General features: G+C 44.6%; 1 protein-coding gene across 1 annotated transcript in view; it reads right to left on the bottom strand.

Moving 5' to 3' along the window:
* The window catches only part of DTNB (dystrobrevin beta), a 292486-nt gene that overhangs the window by 89827 nt on the left and 178832 nt on the right, over positions 1-23827 (bottom strand). The window contains exon 9 of the mRNA XM_029913228.1: positions 17346-17423. Coding sequence (XP_029769088.1) covers positions 17346-17423 — 78 coding nt within the window. The remainder of the gene's footprint in view (positions 1-17345; positions 17424-23827) is intronic.

Genomic DNA, 23827 nt, shown 5'->3' with positions numbered 1-23827 from the left:
CTATCCCTCTCTTTTTAACTTCTGTTTAATAAAAATCTGTCTTAGTTGGCCAAGACTGTATTTTGCAACACTGCTGTAAGCCTGTGACCAAAAAGGCAGCTAAAAGCAATAACCTAAACAGTCCAACACTGTGTAGCGGGGTGGTTCCCCGCTCCTGCCCTGTGGGGCTAGAAACAGCCCAGGAGAGGGCTGTGGCTGGGGCAAGAAGCCTGGGCTGATTGGGGAAAGTAGGCTCAGCTGGGGCCATGCCCCAGTCAGGCCCAGCTGGCCCCTAGAAGAGGCTGGGAGCCAGGGCCCAGTCAGTCTCCCTCTGCTTGTAGAGGGAGAAGGGCCTGGCAGCAGGGACCTAGATTGGGAGCAGGGCTGGGGAAGGGCCAGGGGAGCGGGGAGCTCCGGCCTGGAAAGCCCCAGGCTACAGGCCTGACTATAGGCCGAATAGGTGCAGGGTTGCAACGGGGCAGCCCATGGGTAGGCAGAGGCAGCAGGTCCGAACCCCTTTGCCTGTGATGAGTGGCTGATACTGCAGTCTGCCCCAGTGAATGGGAGCTAGATGGAGACGGGGCAGTAGCCAAGACTGAGGCGAAGTGGGGATAGCGGGTGGGGGTTCCCCTGGGAGGGGGAGACCCAGAACTGTGGGGGTACTGCCAGGGGGCAGCACCCAGTTAAAGGGGCACCGGGGTCCTGGGAGGGACACGGGGGCCAGCAGTGGCGGCGAGACACCGGCCTGAAGAGGGCGCTCTAGAGGCTGGATGCTAATTCCCGAGGACAACCAGCAGGAGGCGCTGCCGGGTGAGTCTGCGCCCGCAAGTTTGTCAGGTCTCAGGGTGGCTGATAAGGCCACATGCTGTGCCTGTGTTTTTCCAGCAATGAGGTTGCAAGTGAGAATCAACACCAGAGACAGAAGCTGCATTTTCTCCCTTTGCTGTTCTTTTCTCTCCCCTCTTGTGCGTGTTTGTCTTGCTTTGTCGTCTAGGAAATGGAATAGGACTTTAACAACAGCAGCTTCAGCCCAGCTCAACTAACTTTTTCTCTTTTCTCCAAAAGAACAGTTATTGCCGTCTTTAATACCACCTAAAGATTGCCAAACAAGGAGATTTTTCCTTCTAAAAACTATCCACAGCAAAAGGGAAAGGGAACATGGGATATTGTCAAAATAAAAGCCTTACTTAATACTTTATATTTCAAATGCTTTAACTGTTTTCCCCTTTTTTCTGTAACTTTAATAAAAGATTAAAAACAATGTTAATGGTGTTTGCCATGGTACTAAGCAGGTTAAGCTCTCTGTACACCAAACCTTGAACCTTCTTAAAACTGCTTAATGTTGGACAGTTTCAGGGTCCTGTTCATATCTTTGATTCTTTGGGCCCTTTATTCCATCTACATTAATACAACAGAGCTGAGGGCAGGAGACTACCAGGAAACTAGAGAAGAGATGTAGGCAAAAAGGAACCATAAAAGGATACCAAATGGGGATGAGGCGTTTGAATGTGATGAGAAAGGAAATGGGAAGCCAATGAAGCATCTCAGGGGTAGGAGGGAGGCACTAGTGGAGCAGTAAGTGAGACATATACTTCAACAGCAGCATACTACATAGACGTGAAGGACATCATCTGAGAATTGAAGAAGCCATTAAAGAAGATTGCAGTAGTTGAGGTGAGAGATGACTTAAATATAAACCAACGTTTTGGGAACAGGGACACAGTTGGGAGATATTATTAAAGTAAGTAGTAGCAGGATTAGGCAACAGTCTGCTCTAATGTCCTCTGCTCTCCTAGAATTCCCAGAGCAGCTGTAGCAACAAGGATGCAAGGCAGTCAGTCAGGCTCCTATACCCTCCTCTGTCTCTCACCCTACCCAGAACACCAGGTCTCAGTGGATGTTCCCACACACCCTTACCATGTAGCCCCCACTGACTACCAGCGTCAAGCTGCAGGGGTCTGAGCTTTAAACCCCACAGGAGTCCTGCAGAAGCCGAAGGACATCAGCACTGGCAGCATTGGTGGGTGTGCACATTTGTGTTTGAGAGTAAGATGAAGAGCTCGATTTTAGTCATGCTCAGCTGAAGTTGGTGGCTGGACATCCAGGAGGAGAACTCAAAGAGAAGTGCAGATGTGAGAAAAAAGCATTTTTTAAACCCACACATTTAACCTTTGATATGAGTCTTAAATTATGGATGCTTAGCAGACATTTGCAGTACTGACTTGATATCCCTGATTATTCCTTCTGCTCTTGTCTTCCTGACCTTTCTTCTCCCCATTTTCCACACTCTTCCCTCTTACCCTTCCTGTTCCACCCTCCTCATATCCCTTTCCCCAGTGTCATAACCCCCTAAAATAACAAAAACACCCCCACATTAAAAATAAACATTCATATGTATTAGTTATCGAAGTATTTAAAAGGTGACAAAATTGTTTTTTAAAAAGTAACAATTTAGTGTTGAACCTTGTTCGATCATGTATATGAATTATGCTTTCAAAGCCCTTCACGTGCTTATTCCCACTCTACCAGCCGTCTCTCATTTGCTATCAAGAAATCAACTTTCATCTCCGATTGGCCCTAGCCTCCATTCCCCTCGTTACATTTTCAAACAAGCACCTTTATGCTTTCTCCCATGCTGCCCCTCGTGCCCCTCCCTATGAACATCTGCAAAACTAACTCATTACCCTCTAAAACCCTCCGCACAACTCTCCTTTTCTGTGATGCCTAAAAAAAAAATTCACAAGTTAGACTGCTGGTGTGCTGAGACCACTGCCCATCATGCTGACCAATATCGTCACATTGTTTCCTTGTTCTCCCCCATCTGTATATCTGTATCCATTTGTTTTCCTGATTTAGAGCTTAGACTGTAAGGTCTTTGGGGAAGGGACTTCCCTTTTGTTCTGTGTTTGTACCATGCCTAGCACAGTTGGGTACCTGGTCCATAACTAGGCTCCTAGGCATTACAGTAATACAAATAAATAATATGACTATTACCCTCACCCTTCCCTGCTCTTTCCTCCTATTGCTCGTCACATTTCCTCGCTGCATCTTGTCTTAAACTAGAATTGTCAATTCTTCATGGCAGGAATTGTGTCTTATGCCTAGCACAATTGGGCTCTGGTTCTGACTGAGGCATTTAGGTGATATCAGAACACAAGCAACAACAATGTGGGAGGAGTGACATATCACACTAGGATCAAAGGAAGAATGATAGAATTGTAAACAGTGAGGGAGGGAGGGAGGGAAGGAAGAAAGGAGGAAGGGTGTGCACATATGTGTTTGAGTGTAAGATGAAGAGTTCAGTTTCAGTCATGCTCAGCTGAAGTTGATGACTGGACATCCAGGAGGAAAACTCAGAGACATGCGGATGTGGGGAATAAGTGGGAGAGAGGCACATTTGGGAATGATCAGTGTAGAAAAAGTAACTGAAGCCAGGAAAGCAAATGGGATTACCCAGGGTTAGAGTGCAAAAGAGGACAATATTAGTACCAGAGCTCTGAAGAGCTGAGGTAGGGTGGTCTCCCAAAGGTTGATAAGAAGGCTGGATGACAGTCAGTCAAGCACAGACCTGCAAAAGCCCTGGGAGGACAGGAATCAGTATTGAAAGTAGCAGAAGGGATCAGGACAAATAAATAAAGACAGAAATGAGACCCTGGCACTGCCAATAGCAGATAATTAGTGACCTTTGTAAGAGAAATCCTGATGAAGTGCAGTGGACACAAGACAGACTGCAGAGTATCCAGGAAAGAGCTGGAAGAGAGGAAACAGAGGCAGCAATACACACTCAAGGACCTTGAAGGTGAAAGAGAGGGGCGTTGTTTGGCTGCTGTGCAGTAAGGTGACCCTGCCTCCTTTTATTCTTTATCATTTAAGTTGGAAAAATAATTTCATTTTAGACAGTAACAGTTTTATGGATGTTTCAATGATAATGTGTGTGCAAGTACTTTGGGGCTCAGTGGAGAACCCCACCCAATTTTCTACACTAGAAAGAGTAAAATCCCATCATGTATTTAATTTCTATAGCATCTATGTAAAAGGTATTGTGTTGGCTACACTCTGCCATGGTTGCTGAGAAAATCACTTGGTGTTCGTGGGGTATAAAATAAAAATTAACAAAATTTGAAATGTCATTATCCTAGTTGAGTATTGTTGGTCCCGGGAATAGAATTCCTGAAGGAAGGATGATCCAGGTTGTCCAGGACAGCAAGAACACAGCTATGGAAGGCTGAAAGAATTGGGTTTGTTTAGTTTGGAAAAGAAAAGACTGAGAGGGGACATGATAGCAGTTTTCAGGTATCTAAAAGGGTGTCATAAGGAGGAGGGAGAAAACTTGTTCACATTAGCCTCTAAGGATAGAACAAGAAGCAGTGGGCTTAAACTGCAGCAAGGGAGGTTTAGGTTGGACATTAGGAAAAAGTTCCTAACTGTCAGGGTGGTTAAACACTGGAATAAATTGCCTAGGGAGGTTGTGGAATCTCCATCTCTGGAGATATTTAAGAGTAGGTTAGATAAATGTCTATCAGGGATGGTCTAGACAGTATTTGGTCCTGCCATGAGGGCAGGGGACTGGACTCGATGACCTCTCGAGGTCCTTTCCAGTCCTAAAATCTATGAATCTATGGCCAGAGTTACCTTAATAAATCAACTAAAGGAAATTTAGTCTGATAGAAAAGACAGAATCACTCACAACTGTCCTGGAAGGCTCCTTGGCTGTAGAAATCAGAGAATGATTTCTGCAATATAAGGGTCGGCACTTATCTGAGATAAAATATGAATACTCTGTTTTGTTGTCTAATAGCTGGCATGTATAGCAACATCTTTTAGTCAAGGTGGTTTAAGCATTTGCATTTTAAATGCCCCTATTCTATACCATATTAGGAGTAGCCCTTATTTCACTCAGTACACATCTTGTGTAACACAGAGGGTTCTACTGCTGTCTAACATTAATATCCACATTACAGAAGTTTTTCTTTTTTTTAAATCTAGGAAATTAAATTAAAAAAAGAAAAAATGTTAAAGCTGCAAAGTGGAGTACTCAGATGTCAGAAAATTCCAAAGTGAAGATTAACCAACATAAGCAACCCAGTGTGGATAAACCTCTGTTGCAAAAACTCTTGCTTAATAGAAAAGACTATCTAACCTAATTCTGTCTACAGCATTGTATAGACTGAAGTAATGGTCCTTGCCTGATGCAAAATATGGTTAGAGAAATCCTACAGCCTGAAAAGTTCATTTCCACTCTGGACACCGGCCTTTGCCCTAGCAGTTGCCGGGGATGTGGATGGTGAAACTGATACGGCAGCTCATATAAGAAGTGTGCATTGAGTGGTGCTGTATGATGAGGGGTTTTTTTTTCAATCTTCAATTTATAAATAAATTCAGCTAAGACATTAAAAATATATTAAATTTCTGGATTCTTATTACAAACAAGAATGCCTTGTTTGTAATAAGCACTGGAATAAAGTGCCTAGGGAGGTTGTGGAATCTCCTTCATTGGAGATTTTTAAGAGCAGGTTAGACAAAAACCTGTCAGGGATGATCTAGATAATACTTAGTCCTGCCTTGAGCGCAGGGGACTGGACTAGAAGACCTCTTGAGGTCCCTTCCAGTCCTACAATTCTATGATTCTTCGGTGGAGGCTACCTCCTTGTTCCTGATAGCAGCAACAGGACAAAACACAGCAGAAGATCTCTCTCCCAACCCCAGAATAAACAGTACTGTAGCTTGAAAGAGATAAAAGGCTCTGCGCAAACTCTGGAATGTCTTTCTCTCCCCTCCTTCCTTTTAACAGTACCAGCACAGAAGAACGGATGCAGCCATCAGAAACCAATGACATCACACAACTTGTTCCCACTCCTAAAAATATATAACTTGCAGAAATCTCACTCCATTCAGAGCTAAATGGAAAAATCCAACTCTTTGCCCACACTTTCCTGCAATAATATCCCCCACTCAGACCTATAACTTCTTTCTTTAAGTAAAGCTTATGTGTGTCTGGATCTAATGCTAGATCAGGCAGTGGAAGAGCAGCTGCAGTCTCCGCTCCATTGCAAAGAGGAAGTGGGAGAGAATGAGACAGCTGAGCTGCTCAGTTTAGCTCGTGGACGTGTGGGAGGGGGCCTCCTACTGCTTTCGCAGTGTGTGTGTGTGTTGTGTGCATCTCATTGGCGGAGGGAGGTTCATAGAATCATAGAACCATAGAATATCAGGGTTGGAAGGGACCTCAGGAGGTATCTAGTCCAACCCCCTGCTCAAAGCAGGACCAATCTCTAACTAAATCATCCCAGCCAGGGCTTCGTCAAGCCTGACCTTAAAAACCTCTAAGGAAGGAGATTCCACCACCTCCCCTAGGTAACCCATTCCAGTGCTTCACCACCCTCCTAGTGAAAAAGTTTTTCCTAATATCCAACCTAAACCTCCCCCCCTGCAACTTAAGACCATTACTCCTTGTTCTGTCATCTGGTACCACTGAGAACAGTCCAGATCCATCCTCTTTGGAACACCCTTTCAGATAGTTGAAAGCAGCTATCAAATCCCCCCTCATTCTTCTCTTCTGCAGACTAAATAATCCCAGTTTCCTCAGCTTCTCCTCATAAATCATGTGCTCCAGCCCCCTAATCATTTTTGTTGCCCTTCGCTGGACTCTTTCCAATTTTTCCACATCCTTCTCATAGTGTGGGGCCCAAAACTGGACACAGTACTCCAGATGAGGCCTCACCAATGCCGAATAGAGGGGAATGATCACGTCCCTCGATCTGCTGGCAATGCTCCTATTGATACAGCCCAAAATGCCGTTAGCCTTCTTGGCAACAAGGACACACTGTTGACTCATATCCAGCTTCTCGTCCACTGTAACCTCTAAGTCCTTTTCTGCAGAACTGCTGCCGAGCCACTCAGTCCCTAGTCTGTAGCAGTGCATGGGATTCTTCCGTCCTAAGTGCATGACTCTGCACTTGTCTTTGTTGAACCTCATCAGATTTCTTTTGGCCCAATCCTCTAATTTGTCTAATGTGTCCTAACGTTCCAAATCCAGACACTGATAAGCAAAGGAAGAAAGTGAGTTTCAGAGCCCCAGTCTCCTCATTTGGAGCATCATGTCTCCAGCCACCACCTGGTTATAGCATGGGCTCTTAGCACAAACCTTGAACCCATATTATTGTAACTGCCAAAGTGTCAAACAAAGAAAGAGGTATTCTCTCAGACAAATAGGACCCAAAATTGTTTAAGGCTTTATAGATCAGAAAACACACCTTGAAATTTGCCAAGAAATCACCCTGCAGCTAGTGCAGATGATGGTAACTAAATCAGTAAATGAAACATCACTTAATAAAACAGGTTGCTGCATTCGGTGCTAGCAGCAATTTCCAAATCATATAATAAGATCAGATATAATTTCCTTTGGCTTTTTCTTCCAGTCTATAAACACTCACTCAACGTTATCTGGATCGAGTTTCAGCAGCTGGCCATGCCCCAATCTCTACTGGAGACAGGGTATGTCATTCTGACTAGATTTAAAGCTGGGTGTCATAAGAATAGTGAAAACACAGCAACCCACACCTCCTCACTAGCTCCCATCAACTTTATATATATATATATATATATGTTGACAAGGAGTCAACAAATAGAATTCTGCAGAAAGTCACATAAGAGTGTCTTTGGAAGAGATGACAAACTGTCTAATACTACTCTCTTTCCGAAAGAAAGGACTGGAGTCACTCAAAAGTGGCCGCTAACTCCTGCCAGGGTCTTCAGGCATATCAACACTACTACATCAAAGGCAGATGTAAAATAATAACCATAGACTCCCAATCCTCATCCAACATTAGAAAAACCAATCAATACCAACAGTACCTGCTGACATACTATACCAAGGTCTAAAACAAAACAGGTTGTGCAGAGTGACAAGAAGATGCTAGATATGTCTACAGCTTCCTACAACCATCTCAATAAACTTCACCAAATGTGAGAGGTTCAGGCTGGGGCAAAAGTTGGACAGATTATCTATGTCAAAAGATTGTCAGGCCCTTTTTCAAGAGACTAACCCCTCTGTAAGAGGGTAAGTACAGCATGGACAAAATGTTATTGTTATTACCATTTTTAAATTCTTGTCCTCCTTCATTGCTGATAAATTATATAAGACCATTGCTTGACCACACTTTGGTTCATTAGATCATGTTTTCTAGAACTTTAATAATGTTTGTTGCTCTTCTCTGGACCTTCTCCAATTTCTCCACATCTTTCCTGAAATGTGGAGCCCAGAACTGCACACAATACTCCAGTTGAGGCCTAATCAACATGGAGTAGAGCGGAAGAATTATTTCTTGTGTCTTGCTTACAACACTAATACTCGTGTCTTGCTAATATGTTCCAGAATGATGTTTGCTTCTTTTTTTTTTTTTTTTGCAACAGTGTTACACTGTTTGACTCATATTTAGCTTGTGATCCATTATGCATCTGATTGTTCCTTCCTAAGTGGAGTACTTTGCATTTGTTCTTATTGAATTTGACCCTATTTACTTCAGATCATTTCTCCAGTTTGTCCAGATCATTTTGAATTTTAAACTTATCCTCCAACGCCTTGCAACCCCTCCCAGCTTGGTATTGTCCGCAAACTTTACAAGTGTACTCTCTATACCATTTTCTAAATCACTGATGAAGATATTGAACAGAACTGGACCCAGAACTGATCCCTGCGGGACCCCGCTCGATATGCCCTTCCAACTTGACTGTGAACCACTGATAACTACTCTCTGGGAATGGTTTTCCAATAAGTTATGCACCCACCTTATAGTAGCTCCATCTAAGCTGTATTTCCCTAGTTTGTTTATGAGAAGGTCATACAAGACAGTATCAAAAACCTTACTAAAGTCAAGATATACCACATCTACTGCTTCCCCCATCCACAAGGTTTGTTATTCTGTCAAAGAAAGCTATTAGGTTGGTTTGACACAATTTTTTCTTGACAAATCCATGCTGACTGTTACTTATCACCTTATTATCTTCTAGGTGTTTGCAAATTGGTTGCTTAATTATTTGCTCCATTATCTTTCTGCGTATTGAAGTTAAGTTGACTGGTCTGCAATTCCCCGGGTTGTCCTTATTCCCCTTTTTATAGATTGGCACTATATTTGCCCTTTTCCAGTCCTCTGGATTCTCTCCCGTCTTCCATGACTTTTTGAAGATAAGTTGAAGTATTTTTCCACTGGGAACAGATTCCACCACCGCTCATACTGGATCTGAGTGATCTTGTCAACAAAGTAACTTGAAACCCAGTTAAGTGAGAAAACTCCACTGACTACAGTTTGGGCACTCTTGCTCTAAGGACTGTCTACCTGAGTTTGTCTGTAAAGCATAGGCTCAGGGACAAGTCTACTCTCGCAAAGCCTTTGCTCAGCAAAAAGCATCCTTACTGAAGTCAAATAACATATTATATAGTGTTTGTGAAAACTACAAGAGTCAATTATTTAGATAAATAAATATTGATGTAATTTCAATGTAGGTAGTTCAGAGGTACAACAGCAACGCACTTATTTTCTCCTGGAAAGTAGAAGAGAACTACTCGGGAGGTTGTATTGTTTTGTCTGAGTGACTGATGCTGGAAATTAGGTTACAGCAGTGACCTGAGGGATTTTCCTTGCCTCTTTCATATACCTCGTCAATAAAATATATGAAGATCCTTTTAAGTTTAGTTTCTCATTCCCTGCAGGGAATATTAATTGATATATAGCTTTGGACAAGTAGGAGACTGTGATTCCCTGGAGACTCATGTACTGGGAAAACATACTTCAACAAGAACAAAAGAAACAAATACATGATCAACTGATTTTCTGAGCGTGTCTGCATATGCACATGCATACATTAACTTACAAATATAAAGCTAGTGAACGGAAATCCCAACTTAGCTCAAATTTGAACAATCTTTAGACTCAGGGTTTGTCTTTACAGGGGGCTTAGTCTGGTCTGAAAATGCCTCCATATACATGATCAATTCCTTAGAGTGCACTAACTCCGCATTTATCATGGGCTCTGGAGTTCTCTTTCAAAGTGTACTAAATCTGATGCAAATTGAGTTAGTGTTGGCTGTTGTTTGTGTACATGAAGTGCTGCCATGCACTATTTTTGCAGTCCTCCAACTACTATCCCACAAACAGGGACATCACTTGAAGAAGGGAAAGTTACTCACCTTGTAACTGAGGTTCTTTGAGATGTGTGTCCCTGTGGGTGCTCCACTACCCAGCCTCCTCCCCTCTACTTCGGAGTTCTCACAAGGTTCTCTGTGGTAGAGCAGGAACGGAGGGTGGGGTTGGCTGCATAGAGCTAGTTAACTACCACTGACGGCGTGAGATGGGGAGAGCGCACGTGGGGCTCAACTGGACACTGCTGTTGAAATTCTTCAACTAGAGGTGCAGGGGCACACAACTGCCTGAAGTGGAGCACCCAGAGGGACATCACTTGAAGAAGAACTGTCTGTTTACCTGTGTGACTTCCACTACTCTGGGGTCAGGTTGACCAGATGACCCTTCTCCTGTTTAGTGCCATTTACATCTAGATTCCAGTAGATCAGCATTATGGTAATATACTCCAGCAGCCTTTAGAACATCTGGGAAAAAGGGGTGACTACACCGGGTCATACTGAAAGGTGAACTGTCAGACTGGATAGAGGTTATTAGTGGAGTTCCTCAGGGATTGGTTTGGGGACCAATCTGATTGAACATTTTCATTACTGACCTTGGCACAAAAAGTAAGAGTGCGCTAATAAAATTTGTGGATGACACAAAGTTGGGAGGTATTGCCAATATGGAGGAGGGCCGGAATATCATACAAGAAGATCTGGATGATCTTGTAAACTGGAGTAATAGAAATGGGATGTAAGTCATGCATTTAGGGACTAACAACAAGAATTTTTGCTATAAGCTGGGGCCTTATCAGTTGGAAGCAACAGAGGAGGAGAAAGACCTGGGTTCATTGGTTGATCACAGGATGACTAGGAGCTGCCAATGTGATGTGGCTATGAAAAAAGCTACTGCAGTCCTAGGATGCATCAGGTGAGGTATTTCCAGTAGAGACTGGGAAGTATTAGCACCATTATATAAGGCACTGGTGAGACCTCATCTGGAATACTGTGCGCAACTCTGATCTCCCATGTTTAAGAAAGATGAATTCAAACTGGAACAGGTGCAGAGAATGGCTATTAGGATGATCTGAGGAATGGAAAACCTACCTTATGAGAGGAGACTCAAAGAGCTTGGCTTGTTTAACCTAACCAAAAGAAGACTGCGGGGAGATATGACTGCATTCAAAATACATCAGAGGGATAAATGCCTGGGAGGGAGAGGAGTTATTTAAGTTGTTGGCAGATGTGAGCTTTGAGCCTTTCCCAGTCTTCAGCCCTCACCTCCCTCCCTCAGCCCACACTGTTCCCCTTCATTGGTTCACCATCTGCCGTTCACATTTTAGAAATGGCAGCTGGACCTGCTGGGCAATCAGCTTCTGTCTCATACTAAAGTCCTTATCGACTGTTTACAAGCCTATGCCATGGAAGGCACATACCCCATCTACCTATTCTCCTTTTCCTACCACTCATCTGTCCTGCTCGGCGAACACCCACCCTCCTGCCCCAAAACAACAGCCAGAAACAGAGCACAGCCACAACCTCATGAGACATATAGCCTCTACCCCAACCTGCCTCCCGCAGCATATTCAAATAATGAAAATATTCAGTTGTGTGAAATTCAAGAGTTTATTGAGATAGTAGTTAGAAGAGAAAAAAATGTGGTTAGTATTCTCCATTTCCATGAGGTAGATATGGGTATTGCATGCTGCAAAGGTACTAAGACTTCAGCTTGTTGCTGAGGTATATATGCCTCATAACAGGCATTTGTACAGGAAAATATGTTTACACTAGGGATAGCATAGCTGTACAACTCTTAATGGCTTCTGATAGGTTTACACAGAAAAAGACTAAGTTAAGGCTTTGAACAATCAGTGCAGAACCCCATCTATTTTTCTCTGCAAGTCTGCAGGGGAGATAAAGCAGAATCTTAGACTGAGAAATTGCTTGATTTTGATCCAAATGTTATGTGGGATAGCTGTGCAGTCGTTTGCTCCCCGAGATAGCTTACAATTCCCATGAAGAGCTTCTGGCGGGAAGAGAGGGACCATCTTGATGAGTAACTTCACACCTTGTCTCTTTGGGCTGTCCTTTGCCTTTCTGATTAAGGCCATTCTCTGCCTCCTAGTCACCCACCTCAGTGTAACGTTATCAACACAGAGGGGATTATGATCCAGTTTGCCCCCAGATTCTGTCCGTTGACCCTTCCGACACCATATAAGCATCTCCAAGGAACAGCTTAAACTGCAAAGCCAAACTGGGACCATAATCCCCAAAACCTCACAGCCTTCAAGGCACATCTACAAACCCCAAAGTCCCAAACTAGACCCCCTGCACACACTCTTTACCACCTCTGAGGTGCTCCCAAGTCTGGGAAGAATTTCAGGGAGCGGAAACAAGAAATACATGTTAAAATGCTACCACAGCCTCTCTGGAATATCATAGAATCATAGAATATTAGGGTTGGAAGAGACCTCAGAGATCATCTAGTCCAATACCCTGCTCAAAGCAGGACCAACACCAACTAAATCATCCCAACCAAGGCCTTGTCAAGCCAGGCCTTAAAAACCTCTAAGGATGGAGATTCCACCACCTCCGCAGGTAACCCATTCCAGTGCTTCACCACCCTCCTAGTGAAATAGTGTTTCCCAATATCCAACCTAGAGCTCCCCCACTGCAACTTGAAACCATTGCTTCTTGTTCTGTCATCTGCCACCACTGAGAACAGCCGAGTTCCATCCTCTTTGGAACCCCCCTTCAGGTAGTTGAAGGCTGCTATCAAATCCCCCCTCACTCTTCTCTTCTGCAGACTAAATAACCCCAGTTCCCTCAGCCTCTCCTCGTAAGTCATGTGCCCCAGTCCCCTAATCATTTTCGTTGCCCTCCGCTGGACTCTCTCCAATTTGTCCACATCCCTTCTGTCATGGGGGGACCAAAACTGGACGCTGTACTCCAGGTGTGGCCTCACCAGTGTCGAATAGAGGGGAATAATCACTTCCCTTGATCTGCTGGCAATGTTCATTGTAATCCCCAGGTCCTTTTCTGCAGAACTGCTGCTTAGCCAGTCGGTCCCCAGCCTGTGGCGGTGCGTGGGATTCTTTCTTCCTAAGTGCATGACTCTGCACTTTCCTTGTTGGACCTCATCAGATTTATTTTGGCCCAATCCTCCAATTTGTCTAGGTCACTCTGGACCCTATCCCTACCCTCCAGTGTATCTATCTCTCCCCCCAGCTTAGTGTCATCTGCGAACTTGCTGAGGGTGCAATTAATCCCATCATCCAGATCATTAATAAAGATGTTGAACAAAACCGGCCCCAGGACCGACCCCTGGGGCACTCTGCTTGATATTGGCTGCCAAGTAGACATCGAGCCATTGATCACTACCCACTGAGCCCGACAATCTAGCCAGCCATGTTCTGCAACCCCTGGACAATACAGAGTACTGAGAACACCAGCATATGTTCCCCCAATGAAACCTTGCAGCTGTGCTACCAGATACCATTCCTCTCCCCAGCTGAAGCTCAGGGCAGCAAGAACAATTGCCCCTGAGAGCCCCGCTCTTTCGTGCCATGTAACACACCTGGAACTTTGAGCCTCGACACCAGAAGGCAGAAGAACAAGAAGAGACAGAGGCAAGATGTATATTCACCTGTGAATTGGAGCCTGCTGTTGTTGTGTGCTGCCTTCCACTGCACTGTGCCACTTCAAAGCTGTGTTTCATTGTTATTTTAATTAAAAATTTATTTTTGGTTGTTACATAACAAATTGTTTTTAATAATAAAAACCTTTAAAATTCATTCAAAAGGACTTGGCAATGCATGTGTGACAAAGTGGGAATTTTCTGTAATGTTTTTATGATTCCTATGTGAGCCTTAGTTTCCCTCTGTACTTTGCATTGCTACCAAGTGGGTGGAAAAGGTTAAAAAACTGCTCTTGGGGCAGAGCGGGAAACATAAGGTATTGTCTTACATTACTGATTGGGATGGAATGAATGCGTCATTAAGCACTGACTGAAACTGACCCATATTGAAGGAGGGTCCTCAAAGACAATGGGAGACGTAAGGACTGAACAACTGACACTTACACGTGGGAAACTCCAGCAGGCAGGACGCGTGAACTCAGCACGAAAGGTGTCATGTGGCTGGGATAAGAGGCTTTTGGGAGAGAGACAGCAGCTGTCACTTGGGATTGCCAAAGAGAGAGGGAGAGAGAGCCAAAAATGGATTCCACGGTAGCGTAGCTGTGAGGAGAGCTTGCTTGGCCAGAATGGACTACATCTTAACATTTATTTCTCTGCCACTTCCCGGAGCTGTGTTCCAGCTGGCTGATAAATCCTGCTCTGTTTTGAAAAGGCTGCCTGGTAACACTGAATATCCTTGCGGAGGTGCATTGATCCCTGGACGCCCGGGCAGAGCTCACCGTACAAAGCAGGAGTACCGGAACCCAGAAGCTCAATCTCAGAGGCATTGAGGCTATGTCCTACCCTAAAGGAAGAGTTGGGCTCCTTGGGGGTCTGGCATACTGAAGCGGTTCCTCCAAGGGACTGTTTAAAAGCTGGGGCATGCTGGGGATCGGTGACAGCATGGTACACAGAAAAAACGGAAATTTTGCATGTCATAGGTTTTTCTAAAACTATAAAAGCACAGACATGATAAAATAAGGAGTACCATAATGGGCCACTTCTACCACCCATAAAAGACACTCCAATGCTCACAATCCATTCTCCCCACTACTCCCTGGGATAATAGCTGGATGTACAGCGGCACACTGTCAGGCCTGAGACTCAAAGTAAGAGCAATATGCATCCCTGATAGTATTGCCATCGCTGTTTCCATTTTCAACTGGCTGCTTAAACCGCTGAGCAAGTCTCCGCCACTCAATCTCCCATCCACTGTTAAGGCTTTCTCCTTTACTCTCACAGCTATTTTGCAAAATACAACATGTAGCTATAATCCAAGGCAAGTTAGCCCATAAAGAGAGACACCTTCTTCCACTCCATGCATCTGATGAAGTGGGCTTTAGCCCACGAAAGCTTATGCCCAAATAAATTTGTTAGAGTCTAAGGTGACATGAGGACTCCTCGTTGTTTTTGCTGATACTGACCAACATGGCTACCACTCTGAAACCTTCTTTTCAGATCGCCAAATACATACTCCACTGTCATACTGAGGCACTAGTTAAACAGTTCCTTCCTCCTGTCCAAGTGGTCTGTGAATTGCTTCATTAGCCAGGGAAGCCGAGGATAAACCGGGTCTCCCAGGATAACCAGAGGATTCTCCACACCATTAATGTTCATAGTGGTCCTGGGGAAAAGCCTCCTTTATTCTTTAAAGTAAACAGAGCAGCATTCTGAAAGATCCTAGCATTGTGGACCTTTCTACACCACCCTGCATTTATGTTTGTGAACAAGTCATGGTGGTCAACCAGGCCTCGGAGCAACCATGTAGAAATACTCCTTTCTGTTCATAAACTCTGAGCCCTGGTGTGGGGGGCAAAAAATAGGGACATGGGTCCCATCAATTACCCCAACCCAGTTTGGGAACCCCATGCATGCAATGCCATCAAAAATCTCCTGAGCATCACTAAGCTTTAAAAACCAATACAATGGTACCTTACGCATGACATCACACACCTGCCTCACAATGGACCCACCAGTGATCTCCCAATGCCAAATTGGCTGGCTATAGACTGGTAACATTTGGGGGTGGTTGGCTTCCAGATGGCAATGGTGACATGCTTCTCAATGGGTGTGGGGCACTGCCTGCTGGTCTGGGGCTGCTGTGGCTCCAGGGCTAGTTCAGCACTGATCTCAGGTTGTCTTCACCATTGTGATGGGGTTCACTCACCACTGTGGCGCCTCCTGCTGGCTGTCCTGGGGATTAGCTCTGTTCACCAGTGCACCCTCTTCTGGTGCTGTCCAGCCGCCGTCACTTCTGCTCCAGGACCCACGTCACTCCAAGGACTGCAGCGTCCTCTTCAGGACACAGCCCTCCGGCTGCGCCGCACTCTGTGCTCCCCCACTTCCAGGGGATAGTATCACAGTCCGCTGTCCAGCCACTTCCCTCAGTGGCTACTGCAGCCAATTGGCCACTTCCTCAGTGGCAAGGCGGGGGGTGGGAGGGGAGAAACCCGGGCCCACCTACTACTCCAGGTCCCGGCCCAGGGATTCTGTAGATGGCTGCCACTTGCTGCATCCCCTCCGACTCCTCAGTAGATTTCCCTGGGCCATTTCCCTGTGGCCTCAGCACCCTATTTGCCCTTGCTTCAGGGTCTCGGCCTGCAGATCCCTGCAGCCCGCCAGGGGCTGTCTTTAGCTCCCCCAGTCTCTGCCTGTAGCACTGCTCTGTCCAGGGTGCTTGCTGCCTTCAGCCTGCAAGGCAGCCAGTCCTCCTCCCTCCTCAAGCTCCAGGGAGTGACTGAAGCGGCTCTGCTCGGCAGTCCTTCTTGTATGGGCCAACCTGGCCTTAATTGGCTGCTCCTCGCTCCTTTTGTGCAGCCTCCCTTGGGCTCTAATAACCCTTTATAAGCCAGGGTAGGGCAGATGCCCCATCACAACCATCCTGAAATTCTGTCACCAAATTCTGCTGAACATTCCAGGTCTGCAGAACTATCTTCTCTCATCAACTGATGCTGATTTCCCAAGCCCAAAAACAGTGCTGTGAAGCTGCTCCAAGAAGAGCTTGTGAAACAGCAGTTGCTCGGTGTCCTCCTCGTCTTCCTTGTCCTCCTCCTCTGCTGCTGCTGGAGGAGCCGCTGGTACAGCCACATCATCTGCTCAGTAGTGCACAGTTGTCCTGTGTGCACACTATAAGTACAGCTTACATATTGCGCACTAACCACTGTGCGTCACACACAATATGAACTAACCACCCCACGTAGATCAGGCCTCAGGAATCTCAAAAGAAACTACGCAATTGGTTTCTACTTTGTGTGAAGAACAGGCATTAACAAAGCAAAGAAAACAGCAAGACCGGTCTTTCTGAACGGCTTTGGAGGAAATACTCGCTATAAAACTTTAGCACCAGCTAGTTCAGTCACATTTCTGTAGTAAAAATTATTCAATACAAGAAAATAGCTCTTTAAAGAGATCAAAAAGCAGCAGTGGCAATCAAGCCTTTTTTTATGAACCTCAGACGCACTCGGAGCAGCTGCAGTAGCGTTTGAAACAAGTCAGAGCACTAACAGTGACGCAAAATTCATTCTATTTATACCTCTTGCAAAGATGTAAACAGTAAATTTAGTGAGGTATAGCTACCTTTTTGTTGGCGTGGGTGCTCCGGAGGACATATGGGTAACCATGGTGTCGTTCATGTTTGTCAGAGGTCGAGGAGGACTAAAATAGAAATAACGTATTCCATGTTAATGATTAAAAAAACAGCAGTAAATACAGATAAAGGTGAAAACAAAACTATTATTCTGTGTAAGAACATTAGGTCAAAGGTACAACTAATTCAAATGGCTAAGTAACAGCAGTCTCTACATAGGTAGGGGTGTTGTGTTCAGATTGCCTTAAAGAATTCATGTGTCAGGTTAAAATGAGGGTAAAAAACGGTTATTTATATGCATGGTAACTGTTGTTCTTCAGTAGGTTGTGCACATATACATTCCACAGCAGGTGTTTGTGCACCCAATGCACTTGAGTCGGATTTCTGCCTGCAGTACAACTAGGAGACACATGTGCTCCTGCGCTTCTCATGCTCTCAGGCAAGGGCATAAAAGAGGCGTGGTCACCACTTCCCTCGTTGTTCCTTCGCACTGCCATATGTAATGTTCAATGTAGCAGGGAAGTTGGGAGGGTTGTGGAATGTATGTATGTGCAATGTAAAATGTATGTTGAAGAACCACAGTTACTGTATGCATAAGTAACTTTTTTTTAAAACTCTGAGTGATTGTGCACATATACATTACACAGCAGGTGACTCATCAGCAGTTCCCTTGTAGGTGGAGGGACTTTGAATCATCTGAACAGAGACTATAGCACCAACTTGCCAAAGTTGCATCATTTTGAGAGGCCTGACTGATGGTATAGTAAGCAGAACAAGGATGTACAGACGACCATGTCACTTCCTTGCAGATATCAGCTACTGGAGCATTGCTCCACAAACATGAAGTATTTCTTTAGCTTTAGAAGAATGGAGCTTTGGGGGGAAAAAACACTGGCAAATGAACAGTTTGCTTCAGGCAATGATTATGCTTTAGGCATAAATTTAGGGTGTGGTCTAAGGGAAACCTTTGCCTTTATGGAAAACCACAAAAGGAGCACAAGCCAGAAGGACATGAAGTTCTGAAACCATCCTAGTAGAAGTAATCGCCACCAGAAAAGCCATCTTCATAGACAATAACAATAGTGAGGTTATAGCCCTAAGCTCAAAGAAAGGTCCTGTGAGTTTGGAGATGGCTAGATTGAGATCCCATACAGGTACAGAATCAGACACAGGAGGGTACATTTTGACTAGACCTTTCAAGAATTGGAAACAAGAGGGTGAGAGAAAACGGAAAACCCATCACTGGTGAATGTAGCACAGAAATGGAAGCCAGGTGAACTCTCACAGAACTAATCAAAAGGCCTGATGATTTCAGGGGAAACAAATAGTCCAGCACATCTGCAACTGCCGTGAGATGGTGTGATATATGTTGAGATTGCACCCAGATCAAAAATCTCTTCCATTTTGTGGAGTATGTTGCTCTTAGTCTAGTGAATTATTTTCTGCTATTCACCAACATGTCTGAACCCCTCAGGAGCACAATTTCTTATGGGAATTCAACCAGAAATGATCTATGCTGTAAGATAGAGACACTGGAGGTTGGGATGTAGAATCTTGCCTTGGTTCTTAGACAGAAGGTACTCCATCAGTGGTAAAGTTATCGGTGACCAGACAGAAAGCTGATATAGGTCCATGAACCAGTATTTTCTTGGCCATACTGATGCAATAAGGATTAATATTGGTTTGTCTCTTTTCAGCTTCCTGAGTACCTTCAGAATAAGAGGAACTCAACCAGACATAGGAGATGAATGGACCATGGAAGAAGAAAGGCATCTGTGATGGAACCCAGACAGTGGCCTGTCCTGGAGCAAAATATTATGCACTTGTTATTCAGGTTGGTTGCAAACAAGCCTATTGCTTGGTACCCCCTGTGGTGGAAGATCTGAAGCAGAACATCCTTCCTGACTGACCACTCATGAAAAGCCTTCAGGGAAACATTGAGGCAAATGCATAAATTCCATAAAAGAATAGCTTCTTGGTACAGTTGAAGCTATTTTGCACCTCCCTGCTTGTTCAGATAGAACAAGATAGTGGTGTTCTATGTAAGAACTTGTACCACCTGGTTCCTGATGCTGGACAAACATTTTGCAGACCCGAAGAATAGTTTGGAGCTCTAATACGTTTATGTGGAGGTGAAACTTCCTGAAGTGACCAAAGAGGTTTTGTCTGTAGTTGACAGATGGGCTCCCCAAACTTTGATAGACAACTTTCCAGAATCATAGTTGGTTCTGGAGACAAAAATGGCACTTCTTTGTGCACATTGTTCGGGGTTCTAGCACCAGTTGAGAGACTGAAACACTCATGCAGGTACACAAAGCTGCATGCCCAAGGGGTGTCTAAAAGGATGATATACCAAATGGAGCCACACCTGTAGACAGCGAAGGTGAAATCTGGCATGCAGTTATGTATGTGCATGAGGCCACGTGGCCTGGAGCTGAAGGCAGGCATGCACTGATGTCAATGAGTTGGATTTGAGACTTTCTGAGAGAAAGGCTACAGATTGAAACCTTCCCTGAAAGGTAAGCCATAGTGGTCACGCCATCGAGGTCTGCTTCTATGAGTTGTGTTGGTTGTAACTATGATTTGTCCGAATTTAGTTTCAGGTGCAGATGGGAAAATAGCTGTTTGATGACTAGGATACCGTTTTGGGCCTGGTCTCTTGATGCTCCACGAACTAGCCGATTATTTGGGTAAGGAAAATTTGAACGCTCAAATGGCAGAGGTGGGATGCTACCATGTACTAGGCGAAGACCCTTGAGGCTGATGACAGTCTGAAGAGAAGCACTGTGTACTGGTAATAGTTGGTACCTGCTATGAATCAAAGGTACAGGCGAGTTTCATCTTACGCGGGGGTTCCGTTCCGCGGTCAGCGCGTAAAGCGAAAACCGCGTATGGTCAAAATTACATTGAGTTCAATGGCGGGCGGAATCGCCCGCACTACAGGTACAGCATTAAAATTGTTATTTTTCTCTTTTTTTGTTTTGTTTTTGCCGACCGCGTAAAGCTGAAATTGCGCATGTTAAATGCGTGTAAGATGCGACAGACCTGTACTTCCTATGGCAAGGATGTATCGCCACATGGAAGTATGAGTCCTGTAAACAGAGGGTACCATACAAATTTCCAATCTCCAGGGAAGGGATAATAGAAGCAAGCAGACCATCCTAAACTTGCTTTCTTAGATCTAGAATGGGGCAAGGCCACCAGATTGCTTGGGAGCAGGAAGTAATGGGAATAGAAGCCATTTCTTCTGTGTTAGTAAGGACCTTATTTCATCACTTCCAATTCTAGAGATCATAGTTCTTGAAGTAATAGTCTTGTGAGAAGTGAACCTGAAAGGACAGGGAGGGTGGGTTGGGAAAAGGGAGGAAGTTCATTGGATAACATAGCCCTCCTTTGATGGGCTGAGCACCCAGTTGTCTGATGTGATGCTTTCCCAAGCACAGTGGAAGAGGAACAGACATCATCCAAAGGGAGGAGATATAGTTGGTATGCTGTCCGTGACCAAGAAGTCAAAAAGATTGTTTGGAAGTTGCAGCTGTCTGGTGAGAAGGGACTCCTGCTGATGAAGATGGCTGGAGACCTCGACATTGACTTTCTCTTAGGGCTGGTCTATACTTAGCCGCTAGTTCGGCGGCTGGAAATCGAACTTCCTGGTTCGATTTATCGCGTCTGGTCTGGACGCGATAAATCGAACCAGGAAGTGCTCGCCGTCGACTGCGGTACTCCATCTCAACGAGAGGAGTACCGCAGAGTCGACGGGGGAGTCTGCCTGCCCCGTGTGGACCGCGTCTGAACCGCGGTAAGTTCGAAGTAAGGTATGTCGACTTCAGCTACGTTATTCACGTAGCTGAAGTTGCGTACCTTACTTCGACTTGGGGGGTTAGTGTAGACCAGGCCTTAGAGGCATACTGGGAATGATCTCTGTGGGAAAGAGGGTCTGGAGTAAGATTATGGACTAAACTGTTTCCTCTTGGTAACCAAAGTATAAACTCCTAACGAATGAACTATTGCACGGGAGTCTTTCAACGGGCGCACAGTGCCATCTGTTTTAGCAGAACACAGTTTAGACCCCTCAAAAGGTAAGACTTCTATGGTGTTCTGCAGCTCCCTTGGAACGCCAGAAGCCTGGAGTGAAGAATAACGCTGCATGGCGATTGCAGTGACCACAGAATGCAAAGCCATATCAGCAGCATATATTGCTGCCTTGAGGTATGCATGAGCTGTAAGATATCCCTCTGAAACCAAAACTAAAAACTGTTCTTTATATTCCTCTGACAATTTGTCAGCAAATTTAGAAATGGCAGAGAAATGAATAAAGTTATATTTTGACAAAAGAACCTAATAATTAGCAACACTCATTTGAAGAGTGGCAGTAGAATAAACCATTTGGCCGTATAAATCAGTCTCTTAAATGTCTTATCTTTGGGAGTGGCCTTAAGATGGGATTGATGGGACCTCTCATTAAACCACCAAAGAATCAGGAATTAGATGGGTAAAGAAACAGCCAAAATCTTATTGAGGGACTTGGTATCATCTGTCCACTTGCTTGGCTGGAGTCTACCAGAGAGTTTTCACTGACAGGAAGCACAACACTTCCTGGGGCAGGAGTCTTATATTTAGGAAAGTATGTAGATTCTCTTGCACAAGTTCCACCTGCACCCCTAAAGAATTGGCCACCACCTCATGGGGTCCTGAAAAAACTTTAAAGTCCTCTGGGAGGCAGAGGGGAGACAAGGACTCTGGAGAGACAGCCTCATCTGGTGAAGATGAAGAACTATGAGGGGTGGGACGATCTAAGGGTTCCTCCATTAATTCTCCCTCCATGGGTCCTAACAAGAAAACCCCTAACCTAAACAACCCAAACATTTTTGGGTCACAACTCGCTTTCCCAATTTTTGTCTATGCATCATGATGCTTATATTATGCACTCTTTGGGACACAAACTGTCTCCTTATAAACTGTCTTTACATAAAGTGAAATGGATACCCCTGCTGCTGTATAACTAATATTTATTTGCAGTAAGTGGGATGTGTGTGTTATTGAATTGTGAAGACAGATGTAAAGCAAGGAGCATAACAAAATGAACCTCAGCAAAATATGCACTAAGGCAACAATGATCAGTTCCCAATGCACTTCCAACCTGTTGGGCGAGTGTACAGTACATCCATATCCAAAATCCACAAAAGTGCAAGAACAGACATAAACGTTCTCTCTCGTTGTCTGTGAAAATGACAATATACATGATATAGTATGAGGTGCAGGGATTTTTTTTGCAGAATTCATTTAAATTAATGCAACTCACAATAACCAACTGCATTTATTAGGGGTAGAATTATTTTCACCTTCTGAAGGTTTAAATATATGTGGTGTTGGTATGTGGTGTGAAAGTCCATTTTTTTAATTATAATGCTGCTGTTAGGCAACTTCTTTCATAATAAAAGACGTAACTCAGCATTCTCCATCTGCTCTCGGCTTCATTAAGAGGCATCTCCATAGGTTCTTTCCAGTTCTATAAATACCACTGTCCTCAATTTTCCACCTAAAATCCCACTCACAGTGATAATGGTATAGGGGGGAAAAAAGTCTAAATATGAACATCTGGCTAAAAGATTTCTGCTTGCAGAATTCTGTCTTCTTTACTACACACACTAAAGCCTTCCTAGTCCAGCTCTTTTCTTGGGGCCATTTAGACATTTTACTGAACATATTCTAATAAACTTGAACATCCTTAAGATGGCACTCCATTTCCTTATGTAACCAAGATAGAAAAGCCATTTGTTCATGAAATCAGGATTGTGCTGTAATCATGCACACAGTACTAACAGAAGTAATAAAAAAGCTGTCTTCAGAAGGATGCTCTAATACTGAAGCAGAAGCAGTCAGATGGAGTAAAAGAAAATGGCACCATTACTGTTAGTCCAGGGCAATCCCATTATTCCAAAACTTCTGATTAAAAGAAACTTACTTGAGTTCCCCCAACAAAGGAGACAATTGTGGGCATCTGCTATAGAGCAGAAGGAAAAGAGAACAAGAAAGAAAAAAATTCCTGGATCAAGTATCAAGGCCATCTAAGCTGAAGAATTCTATTCTCACGGGGAATTTTAACTATCCACGTATCTATTGGGTAACTTAAAGGACTTACCGGTATTCCGGAGTCCTTAGGAGGGGACGTGGCCTCTACCAGAAGAGGTGGGGCCTTTAAATCCCCAGGCACTTAAATCAGGATTTAAAGGGCCCGGGGCTAGGGCTGTGGTAGCAGCAGCTGGGAGCCCCGGGCCCTTTAAATCATTCCCAGAGCTACCAGCTGCAGAGGCTGGGAGCCCCGGGGGTGATTTAAAGGGCCTGGGGCTCCAGCTGCTGCTACCGCAGCGGAGCCCCGGGCCCTTTAAATCACCATCGGAGGGGGCCCCAGCTTCTGGCAGAGCTTTAAAGGGCCCGGGGCTCCACTGCAGTAGTAGCAGCTGGGAGCCCC

This window comes from Terrapene carolina, unplaced genomic scaffold (genome assembly GCF_002925995.2).
Source record: "Terrapene carolina triunguis isolate 2854851 unplaced genomic scaffold, T_m_triunguis-2.0 Scaffold523, whole genome shotgun sequence".
Taxonomy (NCBI): domain Eukaryota; kingdom Metazoa; phylum Chordata; order Testudines; family Emydidae; genus Terrapene; species Terrapene triunguis.
Note: the sequence above shows the minus strand (reverse complement) of the source record. Positions and strands in the feature narration are given on the sequence as shown.